At 49.4% G+C, this 17,813-nt stretch overlaps 9 protein-coding genes across 9 annotated transcripts; 7 read left to right on the top strand and 2 right to left on the bottom strand.

The window, feature by feature from the left end:
* Window positions 1-716: 716 nt before the first annotated feature.
* On the top strand, window positions 717-1,574 carry YALI1_F25444g (uncharacterized protein; the record flags this gene model as incomplete). Its single annotated transcript, XM_505604.3, has 1 exon — window positions 717-1,574. The coding sequence occupies one exon, from the start codon at window positions 717-719 to the stop codon at window positions 1,572-1,574; it is 858 nt and encodes a 285-aa protein (XP_505604.2).
* Window positions 1,575-1,933: 359 nt separating this feature from the next.
* YALI1_F25485g (uncharacterized protein) lies at window positions 1,934-4,898 on the bottom strand (the record flags this gene model as incomplete). The annotated part of the gene is made up of 2 exons (XM_505605.2): window positions 1,934-4,756; window positions 4,863-4,898. The coding sequence occupies 2 exons, from the start codon at window positions 4,896-4,898 to the stop codon at window positions 1,934-1,936; spliced, it is 2,859 nt and encodes a 952-aa protein (XP_505605.1).
* A 1,025-nt stretch (window positions 4,899-5,923) lies between these two features.
* On the top strand, window positions 5,924-8,608 carry YALI1_F25496g (uncharacterized protein; the record flags this gene model as incomplete). Its single annotated transcript, XM_505606.3, has 1 exon — window positions 5,924-8,608. One exon carries the CDS (start codon window positions 5,924-5,926, stop codon window positions 8,606-8,608), a length of 2,685 nt encoding a protein of 894 aa, XP_505606.3.
* A 1,190-nt stretch (window positions 8,609-9,798) lies between these two features.
* On the top strand, window positions 9,799-10,776 carry YALI1_F25535g (uncharacterized protein; the record flags this gene model as incomplete). The annotated part of the gene is made up of 1 exon (XM_505607.3): window positions 9,799-10,776. The coding sequence occupies one exon, from the start codon at window positions 9,799-9,801 to the stop codon at window positions 10,774-10,776; it is 978 nt and encodes a 325-aa protein (XP_505607.3).
* A 72-nt stretch (window positions 10,777-10,848) lies between these two features.
* On the top strand, window positions 10,849-11,565 carry YALI1_F25546g (uncharacterized protein; the record flags this gene model as incomplete). The annotated part of the gene is made up of 1 exon (XM_066094468.2): window positions 10,849-11,565. The coding sequence occupies one exon, from the start codon at window positions 10,849-10,851 to the stop codon at window positions 11,563-11,565; it is 717 nt and encodes a 238-aa protein (XP_065950540.2).
* Window positions 11,566-11,931: 366 nt separating this feature from the next.
* On the top strand, window positions 11,932-12,807 carry YALI1_F25556g (uncharacterized protein; the record flags this gene model as incomplete). The annotated part of the gene is made up of 1 exon (XM_505608.3): window positions 11,932-12,807. One exon carries the CDS (start codon window positions 11,932-11,934, stop codon window positions 12,805-12,807), a length of 876 nt encoding a protein of 291 aa, XP_505608.3.
* A 515-nt stretch (window positions 12,808-13,322) lies between these two features.
* On the top strand, window positions 13,323-14,621 carry YALI1_F25570g (uncharacterized protein; the record flags this gene model as incomplete). The annotated part of the gene is made up of 1 exon (XM_505609.1): window positions 13,323-14,621. One exon carries the CDS (start codon window positions 13,323-13,325, stop codon window positions 14,619-14,621), a length of 1,299 nt encoding a protein of 432 aa, XP_505609.1.
* Window positions 14,622-15,018: 397 nt separating this feature from the next.
* YALI1_F25587g (uncharacterized protein) lies at window positions 15,019-16,620 on the top strand (the record flags this gene model as incomplete). Its single annotated transcript, XM_505610.3, has 1 exon — window positions 15,019-16,620. The coding sequence occupies one exon, from the start codon at window positions 15,019-15,021 to the stop codon at window positions 16,618-16,620; it is 1,602 nt and encodes a 533-aa protein (XP_505610.2).
* Window positions 16,621-16,774: 154 nt separating this feature from the next.
* YALI1_F25614g (uncharacterized protein) lies at window positions 16,775-17,695 on the bottom strand (the record flags this gene model as incomplete). Its single annotated transcript, XM_505611.1, has 1 exon — window positions 16,775-17,695. The coding sequence occupies one exon, from the start codon at window positions 17,693-17,695 to the stop codon at window positions 16,775-16,777; it is 921 nt and encodes a 306-aa protein (XP_505611.1).
* Between the last annotated feature and the right edge of the window lie 118 nt (window positions 17,696-17,813).

Genomic DNA, 17,813 nt, shown 5'->3' on the forward strand with positions numbered 1-17,813 from the left:
GTGCTATGATATGTAAGGCACAAGTCCTATTGTTACGTAGTGCAAGCCGACAAGCCGATTTGAGGGTATACCACAGATTATGAGCAATAAAGTGAGAATACCGACACATACACAGGGAGTTCTACCCACTAGTCATCAATGCAATCGCTGCCTTACGAAGAGTGTATTCGTACAGTGTTCTCGTCTAGGCTCAATGAGTGAGTGCTCGGTCAAGTTTCGGCAGAGAAGTGCTCAATGCATATTTCGTTGCATGGACCAAGAAGTACTGTGCCGAAGACGAGACAACGTACTAACGGTATCAATCATAGGCTGAACTAAAGGATGCTAAATTAGTCCCTCCGTCCATTAGTCAGTTGCCGGGTGTTCGTTAGCGCGGTTAGTAAGGGGATGTAGCGTAGGATAGCTGGGTCAGAGGAAACAGTAAATGTACTATGATAGGGCTGTGAGGTTTTCAGGAGACAAAAACGGCCCATTCTTCTGTCATAATCACCTCGCTCACTCCAGCCAAAGTACGGTTGTACTTGCTCGGGTCGGCAGTTATACTTTGGCTAACATCGCCAAGAGGGAAAAACGCAGAAAAGCGGAAAAAAAATTAAATCGTGATTTTGCACCCTCGAAAACCACAGCCAACCATTCTAAACGTTTCAGAAGCGCCGAAATAACGCCCTTTTCACGCGTCCCGCACCCTTCCACCCTCCCACAAAAACACCCGTGTCATGTCTGCTGCATCTACTGGAGCTAGCGCCACCAAGAGTGCGCCTGTTAGCAGAACCGCCCAGGGCACTCAGTCTACACCTGCTTCTCTCAAGAGCGAAACCAAGACTACCGAAACCAATTCTAACACCACCGACACCAACGGCGAAGACCTGTTGGCGTTCTGGCATAATGGCCGGTTTGGCGCCTTCTTCAAGAAACACGAAATCCCCAGAAAGTTCCTCCACACCTCCATCGGCTTCATCACCCTATGGCTGTACACCCAAGGCATCAACCTGAACCAGGTCACTCCCGTTCTCGTGGTGATGGCATTGTTCATCGGCACCTTTGACTTCCTGCGTCTCAGAAACAAGGCCCTCAACAAGGCCTACTGCAAAGTCATGGGAGCTCTGATGCGAGAGTCCGAGATTAACGGCGTTAACGGAACCATCTGGTACCTGCTTGGCCTCATTCTGGTCTTCTCGTTCGCCTCTAAGGATGTTGCTCTTATGGCTGTTCTTCTGCTCTCCTGGGCTGATACCGCAGCCTCTTCCGTCGGCCGGGCTTATGGATACCTCACTCCCAAGTACAAGAACAAGTCGCTGGCTGGTTTTATGGGCGCCTTCATTGCCTCTGAGATCGCATGTCTCTTTCTATACGGCATCATCATCCCCAAGTACGGCGCTGAAGTCGACACGCCCGGCCAGATCACCTGGTCCAAGCAGTCTTCTCGACTTACTCTGGGAGTCTTGACAGCCATGTCTGGTCTCGTCGGAGCCGTTTCCGAGTCCATTGATGTGTTCGGAATCGACGACAACTTCACCATTCCCGTCCTCTCGGCGCTCTTCCTTACTGGTCTGCTGGACATCTTCAAGAAGTAAATTGGCTTTCACTCCCCGAACATCACAAAATCAACACAACAAGCGATAGAATGACGACAAGAAGAAGCTGACAAGAGTTGCGGAGGAATAGTAATAGTTTTTTGCATATAGACAAATAGATAGATAAATTTCTCTTATGACTAACCAGACTGAATGAGTTAGCATTGAGATACGTCCTATAAATTTCAAATTGTGCATATCGGAAGCCATCATATACATGGTTCATGTAAAGCATGGCAGATCGATCAGTCTATACAGTAACTGCAGTAATAGTAGGGTATGTACCCACGTTGCCGCTCAGATAGTACAATTTTCATTACATTGCTTGTTCTATATATATATATATATACAAGCTCACCTTATGCCAGGCTCTTCAACACGAGCTGCTTCTGAATGTCGGCAACCCGATCACCCAGCGACAGAGCCAGACCCTGACCCTTGGACCGAATTCGGACGTGTCCAGAAATCTCCAGGTTGTCGTTGATCTCAATCGAGATGTTTGCAAGAGCCTCCTCACCAAACGAACTGATAGAGTACAGGTTAGCAGAAAGGAAGCCGCAGTCGTCCTCAAGATCAGTAGCATCCTCCTTGATGGCACCAGGAGTGAGACACTTCATGTTAGTGTTCTCAACAAAGTACCGAATGTACTTCTGAAGAGTAAGACCCTTTGCCATGAGGTTGACCTTGTTCTCCCATTCAAACTCGCTCCACATGCTTCGGAACTCAGTCTCGGAGCAGGTGGAAGGCTTGATGTAGTCCATAATATCAACATGCAGATCGTTGAGAATAACAACCTTGTTGTCCAGAGAAGACTGACCGTCGTAGACAATGTTACCGAAAATGACAGACGCATCAGCAGAAGACACCTTGATGGTGGTCTGTAGAGAGGCAAATCCATGGGGACCGAGGTTGAGACTCTGAGGCTGGTCAACAACCTTGAGGTCACCAAGCACAGAGAACTCCACTGTGAGGTTCCGGAGGGTGTCCTTGGTCTGGTTAACAAGCAGAATGTCGAGAATGATGTCAAACTGGTGCACGTTGATGACGGCCTCAGCGTAGATAGGGTCGGAGAATCCAGTGAGGGGCTGGACCTTGGCAAGAGAGGAAAGAGGCTTGGTAGAAACAACAGTGGTGTCGATAGTATCAAGAGCCTCGGGCTCCTCGTCGTCACCATCAGTCTTGACAAGCTGTCGAAAAGATAGGGAGTCATCGACTTGAACGGCGTTGTTTCGCTTGTCAGCAGCCTTCTTGTCGGCACGCTCCTTATCGAGCTTGCCAACAAGGGCTCGGAAGGCCTCCTTCGTGTCTTCTCTGTAGGCCTCCACAACGGCAGGCTCTCGGTCGCCCTGAGAGATCGCTCGAATACAAGACAGGATTCTGTCAGTAGAGTCCTCGTCGATAGAAACAGCAGAAAACTCGGACTGGCCAGCTCGCAGAATAGAGGTCAGGAACAGCATGGCCTCGGCCTTGAGAGCGTTGACCCGAGCAGGCTTTTTGGTGATGGCAGCGTATCGGAACACCAACTTGGCGAGAGTGGATCCAAGAACGCCGGCAACAAAGTAGTTGCCATCCTTGAGGATGATAGACCGCAGAGGTTGGCCCTCAAACTCGTCAACCTCGGCCTTGACAGTGGTGGTCAGGGCAGATTCGGTGGCGTAAGTACCGTCAGCAAGAACCTTTCGGGAAGGCTTGTGGGTGGCAGTCTCGCCAACATCGGGCTCCTCCTCGGCACCATTGGTCTCACCGTCTCTCTTTCGTCGCTCAGAAGCAACAATGGGAACCTCTCCAAGAGAATTTCGAATGTGCTGCCATGCCTCCTGGATGTCTGCTTCCTCGAGACAGTACTCTCCAATGACCCAGAGAGCAGATCGGTAGACAGTGGCTCGTCGAACAGAAGACAGAGTGGTCAACAGTCGTCGGACGATAGTAGATCGTAGGTTGGGGAACCGCTCGACAACCTCTCGTACAAAGATGATGACATCGTTGGCAGAAGAGGAGTTGAAGTCGGCCACAAAGTCTAGCAGCAGATCAGCAACCTGGGCAGCCACCTGGGGGAACTTGATGGAGCAGTTGTGGATGGCTCGGATAAGAACCTGTCTGTACTCGGCGTTTCGCTCGTACTCCTGGGAGACGGTGGCCTGGAGCTCCTTCTTGAAGAGCTTAATAACCTCGTCAATGTTTGTAGAGGACACCATGTCTAGGGCAATGTCGATGGCCTTGGATCGCACATCCAGATCGGCAGACGACAGAATCAGCAGAATGGACATGGACAGCTCGTTGAGAATTCCTGGGTTTCGTCGATGCAGGGTATCAACTCGGTCCAGAACAATGAGCTTGACGTTGTTGTCAGACTCGTGGATGGCGAGATCCACCAGCTCCTGGGCGGCAGCTCGCAGAGCAGTGGGGTTAGAGGTGAGGGCAGTCAGGGCCATGGCAGCCTCGTAAGTGACGGCGGGAGACGAGGCCTCGAGCATCTCAAGTACGATGGCAATGTAGGACTGCTTCAGCTCGGGAGTGACAATGGCGTCTCGTCGAATGAATTGGACAAACGCCAGCTGGATGAGCTCGTCGAGGGAACCGATGGAGGGCAGCTGTTTCTGCAGGTAGGCAAACGCCCAGTCTCGGTTGATGTTGGCAAGCGACACAAACGCGTTTCGCTTACATGTGGCGTCGGTCTCAGCGTCCAGGAAGGTGGAGATCAGCTCGTCGCAGTCGGGGACAAGGGTCTCGGAGATCTCTCGAATGGAGGCGATGGCGAAAACGGCGTTCTTTCGCACGTAGGAGTGTCGGTGCTCCATGTTGGATCGCACAGAGGGAATCAAAGACTCCAGCAGCTCGGGCTCCTTGAGCTTGCACAGGAATCGCAGGGTCTCTCCTCGAATGTACTCGTTGGGGTGCTGCAGGTCGTTTCGGATGGCGTTACACACGAGAATCATCTCCTGTTTGAGCTTTCCATCGGGCTGGAGCTTGGGGCAGATCTCCCAGTAAAAGTGCAGCAGCTTCTTGAGCTGCTTGTTCTTCGAGGGCATGACGAATCGGATGATTTGCATCAGAAGCTGGGGCATGGGGTCGCCGTTGAGCATGGCGACCAGGATTTGCCGCATGGCATCGACCTTGTCTTCATCCCGTCCCTTCTCAAGCAGGTTCTGGAAGTCTCGGACCGAGAGCTTCTCAGTCGAGGGCTGTGTTAGTGGTGTCTTGTGAGGTGTTGGGGGCGTGTAATTTTTGAAAGACACGTCGAGAAGAGACTTGTGGGGGCCACAAAACACCTCGGGCGGCTTTACTCACCTCGTAGACCAACGTGTACTGAGCTGAATCAGACATGGTAGTGGTTAGGTTACACGTAGTGTGTCTCGTCAATTGACTTTTGACATCGTGGCCATAGGCATGTGTTGTTACCCTACTTTGGGGTTCAATAGAGTGCGATCCGGCCAGTTGCGTATTTGATACTCTTAGAGAGCGTTAGAGAGGTGTCTAGAAAACGGGATGGCAGGCATTTTTTATTGCTATAAGGTCACGTTACAAACCGCGTCATTCTCAAGTAGAACCTCTACTAATGACGTAAATTCTGCTCAACTACATACGGTCCGTGCACCTCTTCACATCTTCCCACATGGCATATCTGCACTGCGATTGCCGACATTGGAATAAGCCCAATAAGCCAAGTGAAGTAAATCGAGTCTCGCAGTTGACATTATTTCTTACAATTTCAACAACACACTTAGACACTACGTACTGTTCCCTACAGTGAGACATCTGGTAGTCTTCCCATATTCTATAGAGTTTAATGTACGTATTATGTTATTATAAAAAAAGATACATATTCTCTACTATGTACTGTTAAATTATAAAAATATATAAAATATATATAATCATGGAAAGATGGTTATGGTACTCAACACACAATTCATGCTCCTACAGTAATAGGAATATCATATTTCGATGACAATAGCTTGAACAAGTGCTACAGACTCGCTACAGTAGCTTCCAGAGTTGGTTGCCATCAGTGTGTTTACCATTTCATGTTCCAGTGAGGGGTGATGGAAAAGATGGAGTTTGGGGTCAAAGATGTCCAGGGCGTTTCAACATAGTTTGGAAAGGGATTTGACCCTTGAGATATAGCTACAATGTAGATACATCTCGAACTCTGCGTCAGGAACAATGTTCATCTTCACAGCATCCCAAATCACCTCTTGCTGCGTCACGTGCCGACCCCTACTTGTCGCTTGGCTGACGTCACACATGCAAAAGCCTATTATAGTGCTGGGACATGCAGTCGAAAATAGCACCTCCTAGACTGGTTAGACAGACAACTGTCACAAATCCAGCACCACACCACCACAATCACAATGTCTCACGGAGCTGGAGGGTACATCAATGGCGTGGTCTCCGACAACAAGACCCCGTCGCCGTCACAGCCTCCAGTTCATGTCCCCAAGCGAAAGCCGGTCCATCGAAAACCTGTGGGAGTGGACTCGAATTCCACCACTCCAAGTGCCAGCCCGAACCCTCAGACAGGCTCACCTCTGCTGGGACCTCCAATCATACCTTATGGAGCTGCGAGTGCCACGGGCACGCCGTCTGCTGCTCCGGGGACGCCTCCTGCAGCCGCCAAAAAGCAATACCGGTATTCTTCTCTGCTTGATCCAGAGCCGACCTCTCCGAAACCCGCGACCTCGGAACGCCGGGCCGTAAGCGAGGCCCGAAAAGTGCCTCCACTTCAAACGACATCTGCTGGCGGATTATCTGGAGCAATCAACTTTTCCAAACCCGTGTCACCGGCAAGCCAACATGCACAACAGGGCGTGGGGTTTGGTAGAGCACAGGCCTCACAGTCGTCTACGGCCCAACCACCGCCGTCGCTGCCACCAAAGGTCCCCGTAACATCAACCCACAACCCCTACTCGGGGACTCCGGAGCTGAAACAGGCGTCGTTTGGTTATCAGGCCAGTCAGTTTGCAAGCCCAGCTGCCGCTCCTTATGCTACTAACGGAACGTCACCAAAACAGCATGACTCGACCAGCCGCAACTACAGCGCTTCTTCTCGACCACCGGTGCCCAACACGTCTTATTCGACACCAGTAGCACCTTCGACACCTAAGAATAATGGACCTGGCGGAAATGTACCTGGGGGAAGTGCCCATGGAAGCACGTCCGCAAGCTCGCAACAGAGCCCTCCCTACCCAGTCCCCGCAAACACGTCGTCATACGGATCAGCATCGAATACGACACGACAACCCTCGGCCGCCTCGACCACAACCTCTTCCAGCAAGTCTACCCTGCCATACCCAGTTCCTACTCCTGCTGCAACAAAACCCACGCCGCAAACTCCTCCCGTTCAGAGTGCGTACAAGTTTGATAGCCCTCAAGTCGAGGTCAAGCCCGTGGCCAAACCAGCAGTGTCTAAACCGGCTATGCCACCTATTCCCAAAACTACCATTAACACGTGCCCCCCTGCCATGCCTCCTGTTCCCAAGACCAACATTCAAAAGCCAATACCCACACCTGCACCAGTAGCTCCTGCTGTCACAAAGGCACCTGTACCAGCCCCTGCTTCTGCGCCCACTCCTGCTGCTGCACCCATCTACCAGCCGTCGCACCATCTGCCTCCTCGGTCTCCTTCCCCGGACTCGGACTACCAGCACTCGCCTCCCCGACGAACGCTGCGAGTCGTGAACGACTTTTCTTCTTCTAGTGACGAAGATGAACCCACACCGGCAAAAGCTGCTCCCCCTGTGCCTACGGTCACCAAGACCCCCGCTGGACCTCGAGAGTACCCTCTGACGAACCGCATGTCTCACCTGGAGATCAATGATGGCAACCATCTGGACCCTTTTACACCAGCAGCGCCTCTGAGAATCCACAAGAAGAGCAATTCGTCGACTTCCAACCCGTCGTTCGACTTTGCAACCCGTGAGTCGTTTTACGCCACGCCTTCTGGCTCTACAGATGACATTTCCCAGGAGTACGTGACCAACGAGTCGTACCTTAATAGTCAGAGAGGAGGCGTTGATAACAACAACAGATCTATGAGTTCCATGTTTACCGGCAACCATAGCTACGACAGCGGGAGCAGTCATAGCACACGTCCCATGAGCGGAGAGGATCTGCTAGCGGAACATCATCTGCAACCTCAGTACACACACGAATCAGCGATTGATCCCTTTGATCCTTCGTTTGATCCTCACAACCCAGCATACGAGCCTAGAACTTCTTACGAGCATCCCGAACCTCCTTCACCCCAAACCCCTGCGATCCCTGAAGGGGTTGCTTTCGACGGATCTGCATTTGGAGGAGGAGCTGTCATTGGTGGTTCTGTTGCTCCCGTTCTCTTGGATCCCTCAATTAATATCCCAGATCCTACAGAGTATGGTGCTTTTGATGTGGGCGCTCCATTGGTACCTTCAGTCACCAATATGAGTACTGGAACCGCCACAAGCATGCCAGGATTACAGGGCGCACCGAGCATCATCTCGACCACTTCCCAGGTGTCTCAAAAGGGCAGAATTTCCAACTCCGACTATCCTGCTTTGGGTGTCGAGTCTCAGTATGTCCGTGCGTTGAGAAAACGAACAGCCTCAGCATGGTGTGAAGTGCCCTCCAAGGTCTGGGGTCTTCCCCTGGGTATCTCGGACAAGGCTGGAAAGAAGTTCAACAAGAACATGGACATGCGATATGCAGCTGGCCTCAAGAGGACCATGGACATTCGTCACTCCCACTTGAAGCCCAGGTTGCTGGCTTCGGAGGTTGACGATGACGACGGAAAGAGAAGCAGCAGTCACACGGACATGCCATCGTCCATGCATGCTCCCTCTATCCATTCCATGTCGCGATTCGATAACCGGTCCATCATCTCTCACGACGATGATGTTGACGGTAGAAGCAGTGTTTCTTTGGTTTCAGCACCTCAAGAAAGCACGCCACCTCCTGCAGTTCCAGCTTCACGAGGACGAGCCGCGTCTGATTCGTCTCAGGAGAGTGTCCAGGAGGTACGACGGATTCACCTATTTGTTGCCAATCCTGATAGCGACTGAAGTTGAAGCTAACGTAAGCGCATGCCCTCGGAAGTGTATATATTATATCAATGCATTAATTATCAACAGTAAAATGCAATTTATCCTATTGTGATAACATGAAATACTAGAATGATTCCTCTACGAGTACTCGCACTTGTAGACACCAATATCACGGGTGGGAATTGTTTAAAGGATGATGCCCAAGGAAGGCTGCATTGGAAACTGCCCAGAGCCCAATTGATGAAGTTTACCAACGTTTAGAGAGAAAATATTGTGTCTTGGCAGTAGCAATTGTCTGACCGTTGATATGTACTGCAACATTGAGTTGAGTTCTGAACTTCCAGGAGCGTGCCTCTACTGGAAGGAGCTACAATCTTGTATCCAGCTTAGCAAAACTGGTCCAGGCTCTGGAGATATGTTCAATGTTAGATAGTTGTAGTCTAACTAAGACACACATAGTGATTAAAATAGTTAGATGGAGAACAGAGTTACCGGAGAGCCGAGCCGGTACTGGCGGTTTCGAGGACAAAAACCCTGATATATCGGGTCACTTCGTCTATTTTCCACTATTGGGTTTGGTAAGGCTTATCGGACTCGGAATTACCTCCAACCACGTCTCTGCTGCGCTCCCATGCACTATTCGGACTCCGACCACTCATTTTGCCTTCATACTAATGCACTGTCTAAACGTTCTAACGGTCTCATTACCTACTCGTACCTGTAAAGTCTTAGCTTGACTGTATAAACGCGGGATCCTTTAAGCATACTGTAACTGTTGTCGAATGGCGTTATATGTTCGTGCCCAGACGAACTGCCTTCGCTTTTAAAATGCTTGTATGTTTACTCTACTGTTGAGGATGGTATGGTGACTGTCCAAACTTCGGGGCTCCATGTAGACGTGAAGACGCTGTGAGTGGATTAGTAAGGATCATATGTAGTAGAAATACCCTTGAGAACCCTACTGATGCTGCCCACATTCAGTTGAACTACAGATGCAAAGAATTGTAACCACCAAGGTACATACTCCTTTTTTTTCTTCTTTCCCCATGCATGTCAGCTCAGGACTGAAAGTCAGATCAGGAACAACGATGGATTAGATAAAACGAATAGGAGAAAAAAACAAAATAATGTTTCAACTCTTTTTCAACAAGTTTATATAATGGAGATGGAACTCCTCGCTCGTCCCCAGAACCATTGCAGCGCGTCATATGAAGTGGATCGGTACATTCAAGAACTGCTTGGTCGGTGGAAGCCAGCAGCAAACCCACGATGCCGAAGAACGGGGATCCACATGCGGATCTAACTCTGTCAAAGCAGCTCCCACTGAGACTACATTGATAAAGAAGATCTTCAATCCCACCATCGTCCAACAGAAAGACACATGTGTCGATAATGCTCTAGGTGGATCCCAAGAGATGGAACAGATCACTTCTCTCTGGAACAAGACGGATCTTTGGATGGCCTGGGCCTCCATGCTACTAGTAGCCGTCGCGGTGGCCCTCGAAGTTCAGACAGTCTCGGTCTACTCTACATTTGCAACTTCCGACTTTGACCAGATGTCTCTGCTGTCTGCTCTCAGTGTGGTCAAAGCGGTCATGTACATTGCCACTCGGCCAGTGATGGCCAAGTTTGCCGATGTACTTGGTAGATTCGAGTCGATTCTCATGTCTGTGGTTCTCTTCACCATTGGCTTCATTATGTTGGCCGCTTCACCCAACATTGGCACCTACTTTGCTGCCCACATCTTCTACGTGTTTGGCCAGGTAGGTATCCAGTTCATGGAACAAGTTTTCGCTGCAGACACTTCCGATCTAAAAAACCGAATGTTTTTCGTCATCCTGCCCAACATCTGCTACCTCTTCGTGCCTTGGTGCTCGGCTCCCATCACCAACGCTATCATTAAACACTCCACCTGGCACTGGGGCTACGGAATGTGGTGCATCATTGTCCCTGTCGTATCCATCCCAGTCTTGACGATTATGTTCAGACATAAGATGAAAGCTCGCGCTCTTGGAATGCAGTGCGGCAAGTCTGTCCGCAACATGAAGGAGACTCTTCTTCAGTTCGATTTAGTGGGCCTCATTTTGTTCACAGGGCGTCTCTGCTTGCTATTTTTGGCTGTCACTTTAGTCAAGTCCTCCAAGTCCTGGACCCAACCCCATGTTCTTCCCATGATCATAATCTGACCCATTCTTCTCCTCCTGTTCCCAATCTGGGAAAAAACGTACCCCAAATACCCTTTCCTTCCTTTCTCTGCCATGAAAGATCGAACTCTCATCACTGGATGTATCTTTGTGGGCCTCTATTCTCTTGCCTTCTACATCTACTACCCTTACTATTACCCCTGGCTCCTGGTATGCAAGGGTCTCTCAGTCACTGCTGCTACCAACACCTCTGTGACTTTTACAGTGGCCTCCACAGCTGCTTCAATCGGTGCTGCAGCTCTCATTCGTTACACCAAACGAATCAAACCTATTATTGTGGCTGGTGGCTTTGTGTACATCTTGGGACTGGGTCTGACATACCACTACCGACAGCCCGACCACTCTCTTGCTCAATTCATTGCTGCCCAGGCCGTGGAAGGAGTTGGATCCGGCATGCTGCAGTCTCCCACTCTGGTATTGATTCAGTCTGTGGTCAATCACAACCAAGTGGTATCTGCTACGGCCATCTTCTACTCTTCGATTTCAGTCGGAACGGTCATTGGAGATGCCATTTCGGGGTCCATGTATCGACAGTCATATCCGAAGCAACTGACTGAGTACGCTCCTTTTCTCAGCGAAGCAGACATTCATAAGATGGTCAATGATGTTCGAGCACCTCTCAAATACGCGTGGGGTTCTCCTGAACGAGTGGCCGTGATTGAAGCATTCAACCATGTCTACCGAAAGATGCTCTACGGTCCTCTTGTGGTTGCGGGTGTGATGATTCTCATTTCTTTCACGATGCCCAATGTCGATCTTGATGAGCTTTAGCAGCGGGTCAAGGGAGTTGTTTTCGGCAAGTCAGATAAGCCTGCCGATGGTGAAAAGAACCCCGTCAGTAACCAATGTCCTTGTGACATCTTGCCCACGGACAACTCTTCGCAAGATGGCGACTTCGAGAAATCTGAGTCGGTTGTCTCAAAGACCATTCATAACGAGCAAAAGATCTAAAAAAGTAGCAATGTGTATTTATGTAACGAATTTATGATGTCTCTTTTTTCTCACTCGTTTTTATGCAAATCTCAGTTCAAACTCACATTATCAGATCCCTAACTTGAGATTACAAACCTTAAATACGGTCTTCTTCACACCTTGAAGGTAGCGCATCTCTCATCATCATCACTCACAACAACAGCCATGTCGACTGACGATTACGTGAAACATAACATCGAGTTCTTTGAGGGCAAAAACTCGGGCCCTGAAAAGAAATTGACAAGCGAAAACTACCAGAAAATCGCAGACCAGTGCGCACGTTTGCTGCTGGGGTTCGAGTTTGGAACTGCCCATTCTACCACTCGAGACGACACCTATGACACCTCAGTGAGCTCGCTTTGGAAGCATGATCCTGCTCCCAAGGTACTTGACTTTGCTGGAGGCCTTGGACTTGTTGCCCAGCGAATTTCCTCTTACACCAGCGAGGTGGTGGGCGTGGATGTGTCTCCTAAGATGGTGGAGGGCTTCAACGAGGCTGTTCTGAACCAGGGCATTACCCCCAAGGAAATGAGAGCTATTGTGGCAGACATTTCGAAACCGGCAGACTTCGAAAAGGTGAAGCAGGAGGCTCTTGGTGGATTCAACATTGTCTTCTCCTCGCTCTCCTTCCACCATCTTCCTGATATTGATGGTACCCTCGAGAAGCTGTTTGATCTGACCAAGTCCGGTGGTACGATACTGATCATTGACTTCATCTCTATTTCTGGCGAAGGCGCAGGGGAAATCTTTCCTGACGCCAAGGGACACTCCAATCACTCTCATGGCCATGATCACAGTCATCACCATGGTGATCCTCACGGCCACTCTCATGGCGGTGAGCACTATCATGTGGTCGCGCACCACCATGGCTTCTCTGAGGAATCTATCACCAAGTCTCTGGAGACTGCAGGCTTCTCAAACGTCTACCTTTCTCCCCACTATGTGGCTCTCAAACGAACCACTGATGGTATCAGCCTGGACTCAAACGGTCACCATCCCGATCAGAAGCTGCGACTGAGAATCATCGGTGCTCGAAAGTAGCCGGTGTGAGGTGCGTTTAATCTGTATATATTTCAACAACTCAACTAACGATTTTAATGGCGTGTTCATGGCAAGGCGGCATATTTTTGCTCTGTCTTGATAATACAGCAGCAAACCGAGGCAGCCGGCAGTCATGCATCTACTGTATGTACTTGTAGGACTTGCTGTTTAGGATACACCTGCTTGTATGTAGCTTGCCATTGATGATTTTGTGTGTCTATAGCTTCAACAAAATTATTAATTCAGGCTGCAACACGTTCTAATAAGTCTTTCTCTATCTTGGAGGCGTGGAACCCTTCCTTCTACCGGTACAAGTAGTGCTGTCTACCGCTATATATCATTATTAATTGACTTCCGACATCCACATGCAAGATGCAGCTACAGATGTCACATAAGGTTCAAGCAACCTACAATATGACACTACAGTATGAGACCACTCCAACGTCAGACAATCATCTCTACAATATCATTCAGCTCTATCCCCAGTTATCCTAGCCTTTCGACACTCGATCAAAATGGTACTGGGATTGGACTACCTCAAAAACAAAGTAGTGGGCAAGGGTGAGTCGTACATTCTCGGCTTCATCCCTAACATCTTCCGATACATTTCTCTTTTGTGGGGATACTTTCAGGTGCATGTTCTGACCACTCTTGCCAACCAGAAGAAGTGGCGCATTCTAGTGGTACAGAATGTAGCACGGGGGAGCGATCCCTCTACAAGTTCATACGAAGAGAAGTTCTTCACTGTATGGAATAACTGGATCCTCCTGGGCCTCTACAGGCTGATCAATGGCTCCACCACTCTCTTCAACACGACTCAGATCGACAAGGCCGCCACTGCGGTCATCTCAGAGTACTACTACAATTTCTCTCCTGAAAAGACACGCCCCTTCGCCGAGAGCCTCTACATTCTCAATTGTGAGATCATTCTGGGCCGACGAGTTGACATGACTGCATACTTCAAGAAGTCTGTGAGCGACGACTCGCAGCTCAAAGGTGGTTTCATTCCCAACGAAGACTCCAAGAACCAGCTTCTGAACGCTCTGGTGCTCTATGAACTGCCTCGATACACAGGAGTGTCGTTCGATGACCGACAGGAAGCTCTGGAGCTGTCTCTCGCCATTATTGGAGCTCTCAATGACACCAAGATTGACCTTATCAAGCTCTCCGAGACACCTGTCACCTGGGCTACTGCTAGCAAGAAGTTGATGGATATCCCTGCTACTGCTCAAAAGATCCCGCACCAGGATGTGGTGAAGGGTGCTCCTTCTTCCAAGGGTGAGATCCAGTGGGAGAACTTTGGTTTCCAAGGCAAAGATCCGTCCACTGACTTTCGAGGTTCTGGAATGTTGGGCTTGGAGGCTTTTCGACACTTTTACTTGTTTGATCCCGCTGAATCTACCAAGCTGATGACACAATCCGGGGCAACAGACCCTGGTGAGACCTGGTACCCTCCTGCCCTCATCAGCATCAATGTTGTGTCCCATCTGCGAGACATGCTCGTTGCCGGACAGCTGGACCGGGGCTTCATTCTCAACATTAATGGCGAGCTCTTGAAGCGAATTGGAACCCTGGCGTTCCACGAGAATGACAAGAAGAAGCAGGACTACTTTTTCGAGATCAGAGGCGAGCTTGATCGGGAGTTCAAGGAGGTTTTCTACAGACTACACGAGCATCTTGTCTACAAGTTCCATCTCTTCTGGAAGCATGGTGTGCAGGAGAAGAAGATTCAGAGCGTTCTGCAGACTGACAACCACCTGAAGATCTTCCTGGAGAAATACGACGCAAACCTGCGACGGGGAGACTGGAAATAAAACATGAGAGACACACACGTGCAACACACAAACATTAGTTAATTGATTCATCTGATCTGCAAAAACATGTTGGTGATGGTTAAGAGTCACATAACAAGCAGGGTCCATGCACTCGCTTTCTTACATAGCACCATAGAATACGGTGTTGTCGGCATTATCAAGACAGAATTTACTTTGGTGATGTTATCACATGAGCCGGGGGGCATAGGGTGGGCACTCGTACTCTATGCGTTATTGGTTGCAGACCCATAATCTCAAGGGCGTTCCAGAACATACACTATGCGACCGCAGGGACCCTCGATATGGACGATGAATAGTATGGCAACATAAACCAGAAACTATTATATAGAGATGATGGGGGCGACATTTCGGTAATTACGTTCATCCACCTTCGATCATGTCCACTAGTGCTATGACCGACGATTATCCCATGGCTGAGGTCTCCATTACTGAGGAGACCAAGATGCCTGAGCCTGCCAAGAAATCGCAGCTTCTTGTCATTCTGCTCTGTCTCTTTGCCGCCATGGGCGGTTTTGTCTTTGGCTATGACACTGGTACCATTTCTGGCTTCATCAACATGGACCCTTTCCTAGAGAGCTTTGGAGAAGCCGATGAGTCTGGCGTTTTCTTTCTATCCCGAATCCGAGCTGGGCTCATTGTTGGACTCTTTTCCATTGGTGCTTTCCTTGGCACCCTTCTTGGTGGCTTCCTTGCTGACAAGGTTGGTCGAAAGAAGGGAATTGTCTATGTCGCCATGGTCTACATTGTTGGTATGCTTATCCAGATCACAGCCTTCACAGCCTGGTACCAGATTGCCATTGGTCGTGTCATCGGTGGTGTTGGTATTGGTGCACTCTCTGTGCTGGTCCCCATGTTCCAGTCAGAGACTGCTCCCCAGAATCTTCGAGGCGCTCTTGTCTCTTCTTTCCAGCTGTTTATTACTCTCGGCATCTTCATTGGATTTAGTGTTTGCTACGCTACCAAGTCGCGGCTCGATACCGGTGCCTACCGAATCCCCATGGGTCTTTGCTTCGCCTGGGCTTTTATCCTTCTCATTGGCATGTGCTTCATGCCAGAGTCCCCTCGGTTCCTGGTTTCAATTGGCCGCATTGAGGAGGCCCGAAAGGCTATGGCCATGACAAACCAGGTTCCTCTCCACGACGCTGTCATTGATGAGGAACTCAAGGCTATTGAGAACTCTGTCATTAGGGAAAAGAGTGCTGGTAAGGCCACATGGAAAGAACTTTTCACTGGCGAGCCCCGAATGGGCTACCGGCTTACCCTTGGTATTCTCGTCCAGGTTCTCCAGCAGCTCTGTGGTGCCAACTACTTTTTCTATTACGGAACTTCTATCTTCAAGGCCATTGGAATGTCGGATTCTTTCGCTACTTCGATGATCTTTGGCGGAATCAACCTCCTGTCTACCTTTGGAGGTCTCTACATTGTTGATCGATTCTGTCGACGAAAGTGCCTTCTTGGTGGAGCTATGGTCATGTTTGTCTGTTTCCTCGTCTATTCTACTGTCGGGTTCGCTGCTCTTTATCCCAACGGTGATACCACCCTTCCCGCCAGAAAGGCTGTTGGTGATGTCATGATTCTGTTCACCTGTATCTTCATCGCCGCTTTCGCCTCTACGTGGGCCCCTATTGCCTTCGTCGTTGTTTCTGAGACCTTCCCTCTCAGAATGCGATCAAAGGGAATGGCTGTTGCTACTGGAGGAAACTGGATGATCAACTTCCTCGTTTCTTTCCTGACTCCCTTCATCACCAGTTCCATTGGGTTCAAGTACGGTTATGTCTTCACTGCTTGCATTGGTTTCGCCATTATCTTTGTCTTCTTCTTCATCCCTGAGACCAAGGGTCTGTCCCTTGAGGATGTTGACGAGCTGTACGCTTCAGGTGTCAGTGCTCGAAACTCCCCCAACTGGGTTCCTTCTTCCAAGAAGCAGGAAGTCAACGAACCTAAGAACAGTATGACCGACTTCTCCGAGTCCTCTTAGACTACAGAATTATTTATAGAGAACAAGAATAAATTTTAAGACTACGAGAAGCTACTGTACAGCACTTTTTTATTATTATTTTTTATTTTATCAAGTTAGCATTCATCTATATGTTATGTTTTGGTACAACCTCTGTAACTTGCAAGAGTGCTCTCTACATCATCCTCTTGCCAATCTCCGACTCCCAAGCAGCTGCTCGTTCGAAGCCGTTGCTGCTATATTGATAGTCCATAAAGGCGTTCATGATGCCTTCTTCCGAAGTTGCGACAAAGGGACCATGTTGGACAATCTTCTGGTCGAGAATCTGGGCACCAATGATGATGATTCGAGAGTCAGGGGCAGGAGTGAAATCAATGGTGTCACCCTTGATAGAGAGTATGGCGACATTGTGGGCGTTGACCACTTTACCATCAACGATAGCAGAACCCTTCATTACATAAAGAAGAGAGTTGAAGCCTGCAAGCATAGTCTGGCTCACCTGCTTGCCGTTGTAGTTGGCTTCGGTGAAGTAATCCAGGTACCAGACAGGAGTGTATGCGAGATCCTTGACAGAGTCGACGCCCATGGCCTGGCCAGAGATGACTTTGACAGTTAGATCCTTATTTTCAGAGTGAGCCTCAGGAATTTCCTCAGCCTTCAAATCCCGATATCGAGGCTCACAGTCCTTGAGGTGTTGGGGAAGGTCAACCCAAAGCTGGATACCCTCTACAACCTGTGTCTCGCCGTTGGGTCCTGCAGTGGGCATCTCGGCATGAACAATACCTCTTCCAGCTGTCATAAACTGAAGATCACCGGCACTCAGAGTACCCTTGCTTCCAGTGAAGTCTTCATGATCAACAGACCCTTTAATGACGTAAGTGATGGTCTCCTGGCCCCGGTGGGGATGGTCAGGAAATCCGGCAGTCGAGGGCACTTTGAAATGGTCAAACATGATGAAGGGATTGAGGTTTCGTAGCTCGTGGGTACCGATAGCTCGTCTGACTCGGGCACCAACTCCCTCAGACTGTTCGGGGGCAGTGAAGAGCTTATCGATGGTCTTTGCCAAGGGGTTGGTAGTGGTGGTAGTAGTAGACATGTGTCTGTGTTTGTGTTTGTGCTATGTTGCTTCTTTATTGAAGATAATATTCAACACTGCGTAATTGTTGGCCCTTTTATATTTAACGGCAAAGAGTGACGCGCTTTCTAGAACATAA

Source organism: Yarrowia lipolytica, chromosome 1F (assembly GCF_001761485.1).
Source record: "Yarrowia lipolytica chromosome 1F, complete sequence".
NCBI classification, from domain to species: Eukaryota; Fungi; Ascomycota; class Dipodascomycetes; order Dipodascales; genus Yarrowia; species Yarrowia lipolytica.